Source organism: Anolis carolinensis, chromosome 6, assembly GCF_035594765.1.
Source record: "Anolis carolinensis isolate JA03-04 chromosome 6, rAnoCar3.1.pri, whole genome shotgun sequence".
NCBI lineage: Eukaryota > Metazoa > Chordata > Lepidosauria > Squamata > Dactyloidae > Anolis > Anolis carolinensis.
Window position 1 is genome coordinate 97,219,093 of NC_085846.1, and position 16,505 is coordinate 97,235,597.

The 16,505-nt window shown below is 36.6% G+C and overlaps 1 protein-coding gene across 1 annotated transcript in view; it reads left to right on the forward strand.

Annotated features, from left to right (window-relative positions):
- Positions 1–1,218: 1,218 nt before the first annotated feature.
- malrd1 (MAM and LDL receptor class A domain containing 1) overlaps positions 1,219–16,505 on the forward strand; it is a 225,812-nt gene continuing 210,525 nt past the window's right edge. The window contains exons 1-6 of the mRNA XM_062984307.1: positions 1,219–1,400; positions 9,275–9,421; positions 11,743–11,852; positions 14,006–14,173; positions 14,834–14,945; positions 15,759–15,905. Of these exons, the coding sequence (XP_062840377.1) occupies positions 1,358–1,400; positions 9,275–9,421; positions 11,743–11,852; positions 14,006–14,173; positions 14,834–14,945; positions 15,759–15,905 (727 nt within the window). The 5' untranslated portion in view covers positions 1,219–1,357. The remainder of the gene's footprint in view (positions 1,401–9,274; positions 9,422–11,742; positions 11,853–14,005; positions 14,174–14,833; positions 14,946–15,758; positions 15,906–16,505) is intronic.

The window sequence follows — 16,505 nt, forward strand, 5'->3', positions numbered from 1 at the left end:
CATTGCAGTTTATTTCACATTTGCATAGATATCTCTAGATAATTGCTTAATTATTATGCCTAATTGCTATAATGCCTTGTCTTCCCTGGAGCCCATGAAATCAGAGCAGTAAGTAAGCAAAGTAGTGCAGATAACCATGTTTCTCTAGTGCTGGCGATGGCCTTTTCTGATTATGGGTTGGAAAGACAGACTAAACAGAAAGCCACAGACACATACAAATTTATAAACTGTTGTGTATACGCATGAATGTCTATATTCTGTTACTGCCAGGATGAAAAAATAATGTTGTGGAGAGCCAATGGATCAACCAACAATACATGGGTGAAAGCCAAAATACAAATACCAGTGGGGCTCAATAAAAACAAGGTAAGAGAAAAATGCAAGAATTAGATATAACCCTATATTGAAAGGATAGACTGAATGGGGACAGACAAGCCCTTTCCCAATCAAATCTAACTTAAAACTCCATCTATTTCACTTTCCCGTGCAATTTATGTTCCACTTTTTTCATCAAAGAGATCAGGTGTACATGATCTATGTAACTGTATCCTCTCTGCCATGTCTATTAGAATGAAAAAGACTGATTAGCGTTAAGATCAAACTGTGGATTCCTTGGCCCAGTGGAAGTTTGCACCTAGGACTTTTTGGTCCCATTTAACACTCTGACCACTGTACTATTCTAGGTCCCAGTTATTCCCACAGGATACTAAGTAATATAGCAATCCTCTGGAGTGTGAGGACCTGTAGATCTGCCAACTGCCATTCAAATGATTTTTCCTTTCCAGTTTATCCAGCCAGCTGCTGCTAAATGAGTGTGCCAGCATGATAGCAGGATTTAACTTACCATTAGAAAGAGAAACAGCATGAAATATGTGAAAGTATAGGCCCACCTGCTATTTTGGACTGTGCTGCAGGAAACATTACCTCCTGGGAATTTCCTCAAATTGATCTCCAGTATATCAAAAATTGACTACTTTGTTTGATAATCCCTTGCATTCTCCCTACTTCTAATGCGGTTGTAAAAGTCATACCTTATTGCTTGCGTAAATTTTCTTTTAAAAATATATTCTGAGGATGATTTGTAATTTAAGTAAGGGAACTAATGAAACAGTTCTGTTTTTGTTCTGTTTTTGAACATGCTACTGTATTTAACAATCCTGATGTATTCCCCTTATTACTATCTGTTTTCCCAGCTGTTTTTAGAAGGAATGTTTGAAGACAAGGCAAGCAATATTTGTCTGGATCATTCCCATCCTGTGGATATCATGATGTCAGACTGCCCAGGTTCTGTTCTTCTGAAGAGTTTTCCTGTGCCAGTGGCCAGTGTCTTGATATTGGCTTGGCTTGTGATTACCAGATGGACTGTGTGGATGGAAGTGATGAAGATCCAGCAGCTTGTGGTATGTTAAATCAATTGATAAATGTACAATATGATATCAAAAAAGTTGGTGTACAGATATTACGCTTCATATCTGCCCTTCCAAGTCTTAGTCTTTCTGATTTCTTGACTGCAATCTCTGTTCTGAATAATGATTGAGCCAAAGTATGGATAATTCTGAACTGTTTCATTGTATCCGTAAATATCTGTAGCCATTTCTGCTTTATTTATGTTCATCTAGTCTCTTCCTTGACTTTCTTCAATAATTATTATGTTTTCACTATTTTCTGCTGTCTTAAATCATTTCTGTTTGTTTTTCTCACTTTTCACACCTCTTTCTTCCAGATCTAATCCTTGATTTATATATGATATGTTCCGTTTACAAATTAAACAGATAAGATGATTAAATGTTGCCTTGCTTGACCCCCTTGCCAACTGGAAACCATTCTATTTCCCTGTATTCTTTCCTAATAGTAACCTCTTATCCTCAGAATATGTTGTGCATCAGGACAATTGTTATTCCACAGCCATTTCTTAAAGAGAAATTAATTTTCCAAATACTTATACAATTAAAAGTATTTGCTATTATCTGTAAAACACTCACTGATTTCCTTCTGATTTTCTTGTTTGTTGTATTTCATTATCCAGCATAATCTTACAGTATGTTCTCCAGTGCTTCTTCCTTTCGTAAACCCAGTTTGAACATATGGCATTTCTTACTTCACATATAGTAAAAGCCTTTGTTTTAAAATTTTGAGTATCATCTTGTTTGTAAGGGAGATTAATGTAATGATCTTGTGATTATTGCAATCTTCATTGTTCCATTCCTTGGGGATTCAAATGCATATTGAGCATTTCCAATATATGGATCATTGTTTTGTTTTCTGTATTTGTTTATATATTTTAATTAGAACTAAAGTAGATTTTTTCCTCTGGTAGTATCACTCTTGACTCTGTCCAGTAGCTATTTGGCACTTTTAGTATGGCTCTTAGCAAAAGCTCACCTGACATAAGAGATGCTACCACCAACATTGCTACCATTAGCAAAGCCTTCATTCCCTCCACCAGGGAACAGTAGTGCTGTAGTGGTATTAGTTACATACCAACAGAAATTATATCTGTTTCAGTCTCAATATATTTTTAATTATGGACAGTATTAAAGACTTTAATCCTTCTCTCGTAAAAACTATTTAAATTTTCATGCATTCTTCAAACCATGTCACTTCTAATGGTTGCTGCTCCTACTAGAATTAGTACAGTGTGATCTTAGGCAATCAGGGATCATGCAGTGAACAGGATGATACAACAGTGTTATTTAGCAATTATCACTAATTGGCTAGATAATCATTTCGCTGCAAGCAGATAACAATGAGTATAATACAAATAAAGTAAAGTTTTATTTGGAAACAAGTTGTAACCAAAAAAAAAAAAACCTGAAATGTAGATGTGTTAATTTAGCACTGTCAGTGTTGAAACTGTTTGTGAATTTTGGCAAAGCATTTAAAGGTTATTCAGAAGCCCCCAGAGAAATGTCAGCATTTACTGATACAGATTTCCTTGATAACTTTTTTCACTTAAACTAAGAACTTTTAGATTTACCACTGAATTCATGTTAGTGAAGTACCAAGGAAAGCTATTATCCTAATAATTTAGAAATTCATGGAAAACAAAAAATAATTAACACAATAATGCGTGACTAGCAGCTAGATAATGGATTCATAAAGTGAACTAATTTGTCATTGTTTAATCAACATATTAATAAAGAACCATACTTTTAGGGGGATTATATGCATAATCTCAAATCACTGAGAAAACATTTTGGTTAACGTGCTGTGATTTCATAATTTAATTATGTCCTGAATGTATTCTAAACTGTTTTATGTAAGTGCTTTTTATTCAGAACTCTCTCTTTAATTGTTTTTTAAACTTTAGTGAATACTATTTTAGCTGTATTTTGTTTTTAAAAAATGGTGTTCAGTCTCCCTCCACCCTTTTCACTTCTTTGGTAAATAAGCTTGGATAGCACTCTGCTACAGAGAATGACAATGAATGAATGTATAAGAAATTAACTATTTAATATAGGCAGGTTATTTCCTATTTTTTCACTTGATTTTCTTGTAAGATAATTGCTTCCTTCAAATAATGACTAATTCTGGCTTTATCTTAATTTTCTTGACAAAACGGCTATGGAGTATAATAACTGACTACTACTACTAATAAATATGTAAACACATCTGTATAACACATGCTTCCGTGAAGCAGTGTGGTACTTTATATACACTCCAAGGAATATTATGAGCTCAAAACAATTTTCTCCTTCTGTGTGAATTTCAATTCAGATCCTTATCCAAAAATATGAGATGCATCAGCATTTTCAGCTGATACAGACTTACTAATATCTATGCAAAAAATAAAGTTTATTTTAAAGCCTGTGACTGGAAAAACCTGAAGGCAGTTTCTTAAAATTATGAATGATGTGTTCTGGTTTGTCATTAATATTAATCCTTAAATGTACTAATGGGTTTTAATATTTGTATCTTTTAATATCCCACACACTCATACACTTTTTGTGCACTCAGTCTGAGTCAAGATGAGTGTTTTTCAGGATGTGATCCTACTGTTGACCTGGAGAGATTTTAGACTGAGGAAAGGAAATTTCACCAACTCCACCAGTTTCTCAGTTCCAGACCAATACTCATCTCACTCCTCAGGGAGATTTCCTTTTCTGCCTTTCAACTCCCTCTTTCCTTTTGAAAGTTTATCCCAACCGTACTATCACTCTCTTTTTCTTTTAGATCTCAAGATGTCACTTGTGCTTTGAAGTGTGTTCCTTTATGTTCAGCAACTGGGACAACGTCTCCTGGCCTGTTGAACCAAAACAGCAGCAAGTCCCAGTTGCCTTGGCTTCTCTCTGCCTTCCACATAGAATATCAGTGATGATGCTAACAGAGCTTGGAAAGCTGCTTTTCAAAAGCAATTCACTGTTTTTTCCCTTTCTATTTTGCCTTCCAGGATCTAGTCACATTGCAGTTTTTTAGTATTTTTTCTTCTCCATTTCACAGAAGCCAGCTTTTCATGTTTGCTAAGGTTTGGGATTCCTGCAAAAGTGGAAAAACTATTACTAAAATACTATTTCTTTCCATTGAGAAAACATTTCTCTACTAACCTCCAGGTCCTCTAGTGCAATTCTAGCAGGGAAGTTGATCATGGAGTTGTACTGGAGAACCTAGAGATTACTACAGATACCATATTAATCGATTCAGTAAGTAATCTAAAGTGAATCCCGCAAATGTGGAGGGACAACTGTAATTGCTTTTAAAAGAGAAAACTTTTGAAATGTTTTCCTTTGAGCAATATGAGGTGTGTAGCCAATGCTTGAAATATGTGATATTTGTCTTTGGCCATTTAGTTAAACTACATCCATATAATTATTTTAAAATGGCTTAAAAGCTACAATTCCACTAGCAAAGGAAGTTGTTTCAGCTTCCATTTTGACCATCCATCAGTAGTGCTTTGATTATATTTCCTGCATGTCAGCGGGTTAGGTTGCATGTCCCTTGCGGACTCCGCCAGCTCTGATTCTACGATTTTTGATGACATGAAATCCTATCACGGAGAGCTAGCATGGTCTAATGCAGTGGTTCTCAACCTGTGGTCCTCAGATGTTTTTGGCCTACAATCTCAAAAATCCCAGCCAGTTTACCAGCCGTTAGGATTTTTGGGAGTTGAAGACCAAAAACATCAGAGGACCCCAGGTTGAGAACCACTAGTCTAATAGCTTCAGCATTGGACTAAGACCCTGGAGAGAAGAGTTCGAATTTCTGCTTAGCTATGGAGCCTTCCCTGGGGTGACCTGGGTTGAGTCACACTCTCTCAGGCTCAAAGAGAAGAAAAGACAACCCACTTTTGAACAAATCGCTCCAAGAAAACCCAGTGATAGCTTTGCCTTAGGGCCTCCATAAGTCAGAAACAACTTGAAGGACAGAACAAAAACAATTGCTTTTAAACTATAGTTGGAGAACATCTAGAAGCAGTGTCAAATCTGGCTCTCCTGTGGTCCCAATATCCAGCCCATTGAGATTTCCCAGATGTCTACTTATTAATCATAGCTAATGACTGTTCTTAGGTAGTTTTCCACCTTTTGTACAGTCTTTCCCCAATTTCATTGCTAAAGGCTGAAACATCACTTTTAGGACTTCATGTCTAGCAATTAGTCTTAAAGTGATCCCCCCCCCCCCTTTTCACTTCCTTTTCTCCTTTAGCCTTGCCCATCTCTGGACTACAGTGGGTATTTATTTGAAATTGAGCCCTGCACTTGGATTGGGCTATGCAATAGTAGGAAAGGTCTTTGCTACTATAAGTAGAATTCATGGAGGGATTTCTTTTTACCTTGGATAAATGAAAGATTGAATGTATTCATTTATTTTTCTTTCTCTGGCTGCTTCCCCATAAATTTCCCAAATGATAATACAAAATTGCTTTCAATTTCAAACGTGTGTTAAGCTCTTTCTATTTGTATTTTATACAGCTATTCCCCTGGTAGCCAAACAGCTTTCAGTTCTTCTGTGCTGAGCTATAGCAGGGAGAAAGCTTCCAAAAATCTAGCATATGTTCCCCCATCTGGTGGCTTATGTATTTCCAAGATAAGGAATGCAACAAAGAATGTTCTATGTCTTTGATTATTGCCCATCCCTCCTTAGATGAATATATACTGTAAATCCATAATGTCCTTATGCAAATCTATAGTATCATGTCAGGCATGTAGCTGGGGGGGGGGGGGCTTGAGGGGCTTCAGCCCCCCCCCCCCCCAATTTTTCAGGGTGGTCCATGAGAAGGCTTTACATTTATTACTTAAACTGTTATGTTTATTCATATCATGATCTGATCACCATGCTCAGTATATCCCATATGCATGGGGGTATTGGGATAACGATACAAAAGGTTTGCTAGGGTAGATCCCACCCACCCACCCAGACTCAGCCCCCCCCCCAAAAATCCCAGGCCCCCCTGAATCAAAATCCTGGCTACGGGCCTGTATCATGTAGAACTAATTGAAAGAGCCTTTCAATCCCTGCTCTCATTGTTTTCTTGTAAAAGGACAGTCAAAGCCAAGGTATTTTCATCCCGCTTACACTCATCATAGAGCTAACGACTTCATCCCACCGGGAGGGGAGTTGATCTGGGGAAATTGCCTTCTTAGCATGGTGTTTCATGTTGCTTTGTCTCCAAAAGACTTGGAGAACTTACTTACCTTGATCACAAATGTTTTCCTTCTCCTATTTGTACAGAAATCATCTGTTTGCTTTGCCATAATACGGGAGAGTCCACACTTATCCTAGTTTTCCTCCTCTAGCATTTTTAAAAGAGAATTTCTCAATTCCTATACAGCAAAGTGCCCTTTTCGGCATTGTGAATGCTCGTTAATAAAAAAATTAAAATATAATTATTTACTGCTCTGTCTTCTGTCCTTAGAGTAATGGTGATAACTATATCTTCAGGGTGCATTTAAGGACTGCCTATAGGAAAATATCACAAAACAAAAAGAGCATGGAAAAAGAAAACAATTCCCATTACACTTAAATTTCACCATTTTAACTCATCTCTATGTGTAGGGAACCATCTTTAACGCATCTTTAAAATTCTTGCATTTAGACACACTTAAGAAACAGGCTCAAACATGGAATCCACTGAAAAATCTTGCGTCATCTGATGGGCTCTGTGTGGCTCCATGTTTACGTGCATATAAACACTTGGAGAGGCACTGTGGGATGAAGTCCTTTGTAATATGTGATAGATTCACTGTAAGATTACCATAAGTAAAAGAAAGGACTTGAAGGCACAGAACAACAACAAATGGTTCATAGATCAGTCATAAAGGGACCACTCCTAGAGGAATACTAGGAAGGGCCAGGCTGTAGCGCAACTAGTTAGTAGCCAGCTGCAATAAATCACTACTGACTGAGAGGTCATGAGATTGAACCCCAGGTCAGATTGAGCTCCCGACAATTAATAGCTTAGCTTGCTGTTGATCTAAGCAGCTTGAAAGACAGTTGCATCTGTCGAGTAGAAAATTTAGATACCGCTTTATGCGGGGAGGCTAATTTAAGTAATTTATGACACCATAAAAACTTCCAGCAGTGTGTAGAAAGGAATGAGGAAGTATTCCATCAAGGACTCAGTGTCACAAGTGGACGATGAAATGGCAGCTCCCCTTGTGGCTGGAATCGAGCATACCCTCATGAAGCCAGAAGCTGGAAAATGTTAAATTGCTTCTGTGTCTATATATCATATGTCTAATGCCATTGAACGTTTGCCATGTACATTTATTCATTTATATTTATATGTGCATTGTGATCCACCCTGAGTCCCCTTCGGGGTGAGAAGGGTGGAATGTAAATACTATAAATAAATAAATAAATAAATAAAATGTGTTGTTGTGTGCCTTTGAGTTGTTTCTGATGTCTGCTGATCCAGAAGTGACTCTATCATATTTTTTCCTTGGAAAGATTTATTCTGAGGGGTTTGCCATTGTCTTCCTATGTGGCTGAGAGAGTATAACTTTTCTGAGGTCACCCAGAGAGTTTCCATGACCAAATGGGAATTCAAAGCCACCCTAGTCCAACAAGCAAACCATCACACTATTATGTCTCCATCTACCTACTCATGTAAAGTCAAATTTATGTATAAGTCAAGAGCAGGTTTGAAAGGCAAAATTATAAATTTTGATATGACCCATGGATAAGTTAAGGGTCATTCCATTAAGAGGAGAAAGCACCAATGCTGTCTCATGGGGATAGCTGCTCTTGGCCACAGCTGCCATGTCCTTGATCATATATTCAAAAAAGCCAGAAGGATAGAGTAGAAGGGGTCAGTGTTTCTTTTAGACTTGTGTTGGATGGACTAAATTCTTGCTTTTCGCCGCTCTACTCAGAGCAGAGGATTTCCTTTTTTTTTTTTAATAAGTGTTAAGTTACAGTGCTTATATTCTCCCATGGATGAGTCGATGCAGTCTTTTTGGGCTGATTTTTTTCATAAAAATTATAGACTTATACATGAGTAGATGTGTAGATAGGAACTGCTCAATCATAAGCACAGAAGCAAAGGAGATTGAGGAGCTTATAAAGGAAAATAAGCTATTTTCCCTTTAAGCAGAGAACGATGAGATTCTGTATGTACACTGTCAAGCTTTTTGTGCAAGATTGATGTAGGTATATTAGATAGGAATGAAAAAATGTTCTAAAATGTTACAGAACATGAACATATGCTTCCCTGTAAAACCAACCATGTGTTCATGCCAACACTAGTGATTGGTACAGAGACTTGTATAGAAATGAAAGAGCCATGCTCAATTCAACACTCCATTATATCTGGAGGCCTGAATTTTCTCATTGCTCTTTTCATCTCCCTGTTGTAAAGGAGCTATGTGTTTTTAAGCTTGAGTGAACTAGAAACAGAAAACACTGCAATCTTGTATCACCGGGTATTCGGATAATCTCCTTTTGTTTAGATAACCTGATTTGAGTAAAATTGCTTCTTCTGTGTCATTCCTTGTAAATATTGCTTTGAAAATAAGTTTCAGCTGTCAGGTACATATTTGTATATACATACCAAAATACATATTAGTTAGGAAATCTGTCCCTAGAATTTATTCTGAAAGTTGACATCTCCATAATGAATAAAGACATCTAAGAATTCTGCGCTGTAGTTGGTAACAGATTGATTTTAAAGTCATTGAATGTATTGAGTCAAACTAAATGTTTGGGATCTGAATGTAAATTACTCATGGTTTTTTTTTTCTAGAGGGAGATTAATTTAAATAATAACACAATAGCATTTTCAGAATATATTATTTTGTGAGATTCTTCTCCTTTGCTCCTTTTCTTCTGTTTTCAATAGGCAATTATACTCTGTGCAACTTTGAGTCTGACCTTTGCAAATGGAAGACATTAAACCCAAAGGAAGTACAATGGAATATAATGAAAGGACAAGCTTCCCATAATTCTGGTCTTCCTTCAAAAGATCACACAACCAACAGTGATAAGGGTAAGACATGCTATGATATTTTTCTCACTTTAAAGGTTTTTTAAAGCTTCTGAATATATTTTTTTAAGTTCTCTGATACAGAACCCTGGAGGCAAAGTATTTTTTTCTTTTATTCTTCCTTTTCTTTCTTTTGGGGGGTGATGGTGGTTATACTAAAATAAATACAGGATTATAGCATATTCAGTCATCCAAATACCATAGATGCTAGTTGTTGTGTCATCTTTCAAATGCAAGGGAATCAAATGGCAAAGATTAATCAAAAAGGTGGAAATAAAATGTTACAGCTGGTGTTAGGAAAAGCTGGAAAATGGTCTGGGATAACAGAAGTATCTCTTTTTTTGGGAGGGGGGTTGTCAAAAAAAGAACTACAAAAACAAGCACTGTAATCTTTCAATGCCTTTGTCCAATTTGAAAGTGGCCAAATACACACACACTTCATTTTGTTTTATTATTCCTGATTGGTCTTTTCTAGTTTCTCAAGTCTTTTTCTTCTCAGCAAAATGAATAAATGCAAAACTAATTTCTAAAACTAGTGAGTGTATAATCTATTTTTACTGCAAACTGATTAGGATGTCATCTATTTGTGAAGATTACCTGAAAGTTTTTGAAACAACCTTGGCTAAGGATGTTTGTGATGCTTTGGTTCAATTCAAGTGTAGATTAACCACAAATCTGAAGTGTCATTCAGAACTTCTTGAAACCACAGTGCTTTAATTTAAGCTGAATGTCAATGCAGTCCATTTAGAAGGGGAAAGGAGCTGCAAATAATTTAAACTGTGTTGCCCAGTGCTTCCATATAATTGAACTTCCTACAGATTATGTTCTCTTGCACCTAATTCTATTTTATCACCGTGCCTCCCAAATCCATTGGACTTCTTTCAGGAAATAAAATAAACTATTGCTCAAAGATGATGGGAGAACATGAATTTTGCAATTGCCTCTCGATCTGCACCTTCAGGTTTAATGTACAGATTAAACCTAAGTATCCATCAGATTTTATACTTCTTTTAAATGTTTCAACCCAGTTCTCAGCAGTTTCAGCATAACAAAATATGTATTTAAATACATATCTTGAGAGAAAGTGAATATATATATATATGATTAAGTAATCCACAAATTAATTCCGTAATGAAATGAACACAATGAAATTAGAAGTGATGTCATACAAAACTGACATGGTTCAGAAATAAGTCTCATTCACTCCTTTCCTACTACTGTTGCCAGTGGAGGCTTTGCTATGAGGCACTGCCAAATGTTTTTGTCCAAATTAGTTGTAGCTAGCTATAACTACCTCTTGCTCAGTGTATCTGGATCACGTGGAATGTAATTAGCACAGTCAGTTCTAAATGCCACTAAGATAATTTCTGTTGGGCAATGTGAGAGATATTTGAAGCTCTCTCAAGCAGAGGAATCAAATTGGTAGGCCACAAGCTGAACAATAATCACTCCTGCATATCCACCACAGGGACTTGTAGAGAAACATTATGTGTATGAACATATAAAAGTAGCTTTATTTACCATTTATTTGTATGTAATGAAATATCTTGTCTAATGGAGAGAGGCAAGAGAAGGAAAATAACTGTAAAAAAGTGTGGGTTGTAAAACTAAAACCACAGGACACTTGCAAAGATGACAACTAGCAAATATAGGCATATGAAAGTTTTGAATGGTTTCACCTTATGTACTCATAATGCTTTTGAGTCTTCTGATGCACTTTATTTATTTTTATAGCACTTTGGTTCTATTTTATTTCAAAACATCTCTATGCAGCTTACAATAAGATATCTAATATTAATAAACAAGACTTAGACTTCTATAAAAGCCTGCCATTGCCTCTTTTAAAAACTAGCGCTACATCACTGACATCTGTAATGCTCTGCTCTCAAGATTCTCAAAGATATTATCATCTCTCCTAGCTAGAGCTTGTCTGTGATGGTTCAAATCCAAGGGCTGATGGGTTGGCACTTATCAGATTAGATCTTTAATTAAGCTTTCCTACATACAAGAATAAACAATGTCAAGCCTGCAAACCACTCTAAGAAAAATAAATGCAATTTATGGCAACGTCTTTCATGCTATGGGGATTTCAAGTCACAAAATGGCTGGTCTATTGCGTAGCTGAAAAGAGACAAATGGCTGCATTCAGACAGTTTAGGTTTAGGAGGTCAAGAAATGAATGAGCCATTTGTCCAAACCAGGTTTTCCCCTGCCAGGCTTCAAAGATAAGACAGGATTTAGAGGGCATCTAAGAAACGAATTAATGGAATGCTTGCATCATTAATTGAATGTTTGTCTTAATCCTCTTAATTGTAAAATTTCAGGATATTTTATTTTTGTGACTGGCTTACCAGGGACAAACACAAAAGTTGTTGTTACTCACTTCAGCAGTCCAGTATTTACAAAACTGTCCAGCGATGCTACGGATTGCCAGGTAAGTTCCTGACATTCCATTGGCTTACTTTGCAATAAGCTATTTTTTTTTGTCCTTTTAGTCAGCTGAATGGATGGGCAATTTCAGTCACCTGTAAGTGTTGTTGGATTGCAAATCCCATTAACCCCTGATGGTATGATCAGGGAACATTGGAGTTTAACAACATCTGGAGGGCCACGGATTTCCAACTCCTCTTGTGCCACAGTCCAATAATACCCTGAAGAACTTGGAGATATTGATAACATGGTATCAGTGACAACATCCAACAGAAAAAGAGGGAGATGCACAGAAGGAGCACTATGCCCTTTTGGAACAGTGTCTATATTGATCCACATGTTTGACTTCCTAAAGGAGACAAAAAACACTTGAGTGGAGAGACCATGTTATTTGCATGGCCATTGTAAAGTTTTATATATAGTCCAGGATCATTGATGAATTATAATGTTTAATAATGTTACGCCGCTCGTTGTTCTTGTGTGTCCTCAACTCATTTGGACTTCTGGCAGTCCTATCCTCAGGTTTTCTTGGGGAGATTTCTTCAGAACTTTTGCCTTCTTCTGACACTGAGAGTATGACTTACCCATGGTCACCCAGTGTGTTTCTATGGCTGAGTAAAGCTTCAGACCCTGATTTCCAGAGTCATAGTCCAACACTCAAACCATAGCATTATGGCGAGTTTTTAATATTCACTGCATATTATATCAGTTCAACCTTTATGTGTGTTCACTATTGATGTTTCTACTATTATTTATGTTTCTAAAATATGGTAATATTTGTTGTTTTATGTTAGTTTCCCTTTATAAGTAAGATTATCTCTCTTTGTGGACTATAATCATTCAGAGAACTCCCTTCACTTAAGCCTGGGCTTAAATGTGCCTTGTGTCTAACGGAACTTAGATTGCTTTTTTATTCTAAATATTATTTTAACTTTGCCTGGTAAAAGAAGATAGATTATAAAATAGAATTATGCTCTGAGATTAGATTTCTTTATGCAAAGTATCTATTTACTATCCAGTAAAAACTATTTGAATCCATCCTATGATGGATTTGAATTGGGGCCAGTGATGATACTGGGCACCCCCAAGTTACCTCAAACATTGTACCCAGCCTCCTTGAAGCTGAACCCAGATCAAAATAAGGCTCACAACCTACCCTCTTACTTTGATTGATTCATATGGCATTGTTTGTTTCTTTTCAAAATAGGACTTTTATTCCTGCCTGTTATCCCCACAACAAGGAAGGAGAACATTATCTTGTTGGAAAGGGAAACAGGTGACAAATACTGTTCATTTCCAGGAGAGGCTCCAAGAGGGTTCATTTAATCTTACCTAAGTAAAACATTTATTCTTGTCCAAGTAAAAGGTATTCCTATATTAATATTTGGCAAATCTACCAGTTGCTTTAGAAGTTATAAATAGGAAACACTGAATGAGATATAAAAGTTATTAAATTGACCACGCTTAATTCCATCTGTCCAGGACTGCATTTCTATATCTTGAGTTTCTGAACTAAGATTAATTAAACTCAGTCATATCCCTGAGCTAAAGGAAAAGAAGTGGAAAATCCCAAAGTCATGATAACCAACTGCATTTTTATTTTCTTGGATTTGGGCCCATGTCTTCTAATACCACCAAGATGAATTGATTTTCAAAGCAAGTGGGAAGGTACTTGTGGGTTAGTAAGCAAAGCATTATATTAAAACCAAATCGTACCTCCCAAGTTTTCTTGTGTTGTATGACAATGGTTCTGTAGTATGTAGGTCTTACAACCTCATCATACGGGCTAAATTGCCCGACGTATGCCGGTTCCTCCTCCCTTTGGCAACAGAGCCTGCCAGCTCCCACCCTAGAATACACATCTACTTCTGATGGGACTCCATTGCAAAAGGGAAGAGAAACCAGTGTATGCTGCCATGGGAGAATTCTTGTGTTACATAGCGATCAACAGGGGGAAGCTGGGCAGTGGATGCTTCTATCCGTGGGATGAAGTAAGGTATAAGCTGGGTGATTCAGGACAATGGATTCTCCACACATCCCACCAGGTCTCCATGGATTCTCCATGATGCATGGCAAATCACATTGCCAATGTGATAAGGTCCTCTGCGAAAGACTGGTAGAATGAACCTAATTTCATTTTCAAACTCTTTGTAACAGATGCGGTTTTGGTATCAGTTGTCTCCGAATTCACAGCTGAACGTCTTCATTAGAACTCCTGCTGATGGGTATTTGCAAAGCTTAAATAGCCAACCTTTCAAGAGCAAAATGCAATGGACAAAAGCAGATGTCTGCATAAGAAATACCACTGGAGAGGGACCTTTTCAGGTAAGTACATTAGAAGACTGGTGTATATGCAAGTAATTATTTCACACTGACATTTTTCTATAAATAAGTTGCATTAACAATGTCAATGTATAAAAAGAGGGGAAGAAAGGAAAAAATGAGTCTTGTGATGCCTTTAAGGATAATCAACATATTTCAGCAGAAGGTTCCATCTTCTATAGTCACTTCCTCATGGCATATAACTCAGGTGAGCCAACCCTACAGCACAAGTTTTAAGTCTATTCATTTCAACCTCAAGCAACTTTTTGTTGATGAATACAATCCAAAACATTCTAATTTAGAAGTAAGCTCTATGATTTCATTGCAATTGATTAAAGATTCTGTTTTGAATCACAGCTGTTGTCATTACAGGTATTTTGAAGTTTAGTTCTAAAGATTATTCAAAAGATTGTACAATATAATAATCAGTGTAGCAATTATTCCTGAGAGGTGCATCTAAAAATAACAATAAAAAGACTTGAGACTTGAGAAATCAATATCTCTTTTGTTCGTTTTGCTATACAGCAGCTATGTTTAAAACAAAACAAACAAAAAAAGGCCAGCAACAAGTGATATTTATCCAACAGGATATAAATTATTTAAAAGATGTGTGTATACATGTATAATGGGACATTTAATAGGGTTATTTCATTGCCATCACAGATAATACTACAAGCAATTGTTCAAACTGAAAAAGCTTTTGTTGCTGTGGATGACATCAGTATAACAAAGACCTGTAAGATTAATGTATCATATTCAAGTCTCTACCAAGAAGGTAAGAGCAAACAGTATGTTGTGTTTCTTATGCTGAAATAATTTTCTTGGATTTGATTAACAAAAAGATGTTAATAAAAATGCCCTACTCAGGGTATATAAAAAGATACAAGGTATACCAAAAAAGTTCATACACATAGTTTAAGAAATGACATATGTTATATTACTACGACTACTACTAGTAGTAGTAGTTCTACACATTGTCTGGCAGTGACTCTTAAAGGACTTAATGCAAACTTATTTCTCATCTTAAACCACAAATCCTTTGTACTAGCAGACCCATCCAGACCCATAGTCAATTTTAACGATGAATTTTAAATTGACATTTTAAAGGGATGAATGGTAATAATATAAGTTTTAATCTTCTTTATTTTTGTCATTGATAGGTTGAAATGATTTCATGTTTTAAGTCATCTATTGTTTTAAAACATCTATTGTTTTAAGTCACCAAGCCTTAAGGCATTGGTTCTCAACCTGTGGGTCCCCAGATGTTTTGGCCTTCAACTCCCAGAAATTCTAACCTCTGGTAAACTAGCTAGGATTTCTGGAAATTGTAGGCCAAAACACATGGGGACCCACAGGTTGAGAACCACTGCCTTAGGGAGAGGTTGGTAAGAAATAAATATATTGTTGTGATGGTTATTGCCACACTTGGAACCATTGTGTAGGAAAGCAAGTGCCCTTCCACAGCCGAGAATACCCCATTGCCCTTTTTTATTTCTCAAAAGATGAAAGTTTCTGTTCTATATATGATACTCTTTTCTACCTGCTGAATCTTGAAAAACAACATATTGCAGTATTATTTTTTTTGAAGGTGAAGCAAAGATGGAAACTCCTCATTCCTTGTCTCTTGATTGTCCACTGGGACTCTTGCCATGCAAGGATGGGGAATGTGTTTCATCTGACAAGTTCTGTGATTTCACACTTGATTGCTCAGACGGCAGTGATGAAACCATGTGCTGTGAGTAAAAAACACGTTGATTTGTAATTCCTGCTTAAGGGTCTTTAAACCTACATGTCAATAGTCTCATGACTCAGGTTCCGTTATTTCATTACAGCATCTGTTAATTAAGACAAACCTCTCAGACAATGAAAGGCTTTGCCTCAGAGTCTCTATTAATGATTTTGTGGTAGCGTTTCAAGATACTTCTTAGATTAAAAAATGGAATTGAAAATGATTTGCCAGAGTAGGAGGACCATATTTAGAAATAAATTGATATCTAGAGCCTAATTTTTAAAAATGAGGTATTCAGCTTTATTTTCTCAAATATGCTCATGGAACTTAATTTTTGCAAATTATATTGCAGTGCTGGAGAACAGTCCTACATTTCAAGGTAGTGTGAGCTGTTGGGCTGATTTGGCTGCTGTTCATTTCAGTCATACCTTTCTGCTTTCCCTGTTTTCCACATTGCAGGGAAAATGGGATGATGCTTTCTTGTGTCATCATTTTATCCCTGTACTGACTGCCAGGGAGCTGCAAAGAGTTTCTGGCCATCACTAGGTGCCTTTGTCATTGCTATCAAAGGCATTCACACAACTCCCCCTTTTTTCTCCCCTTCCC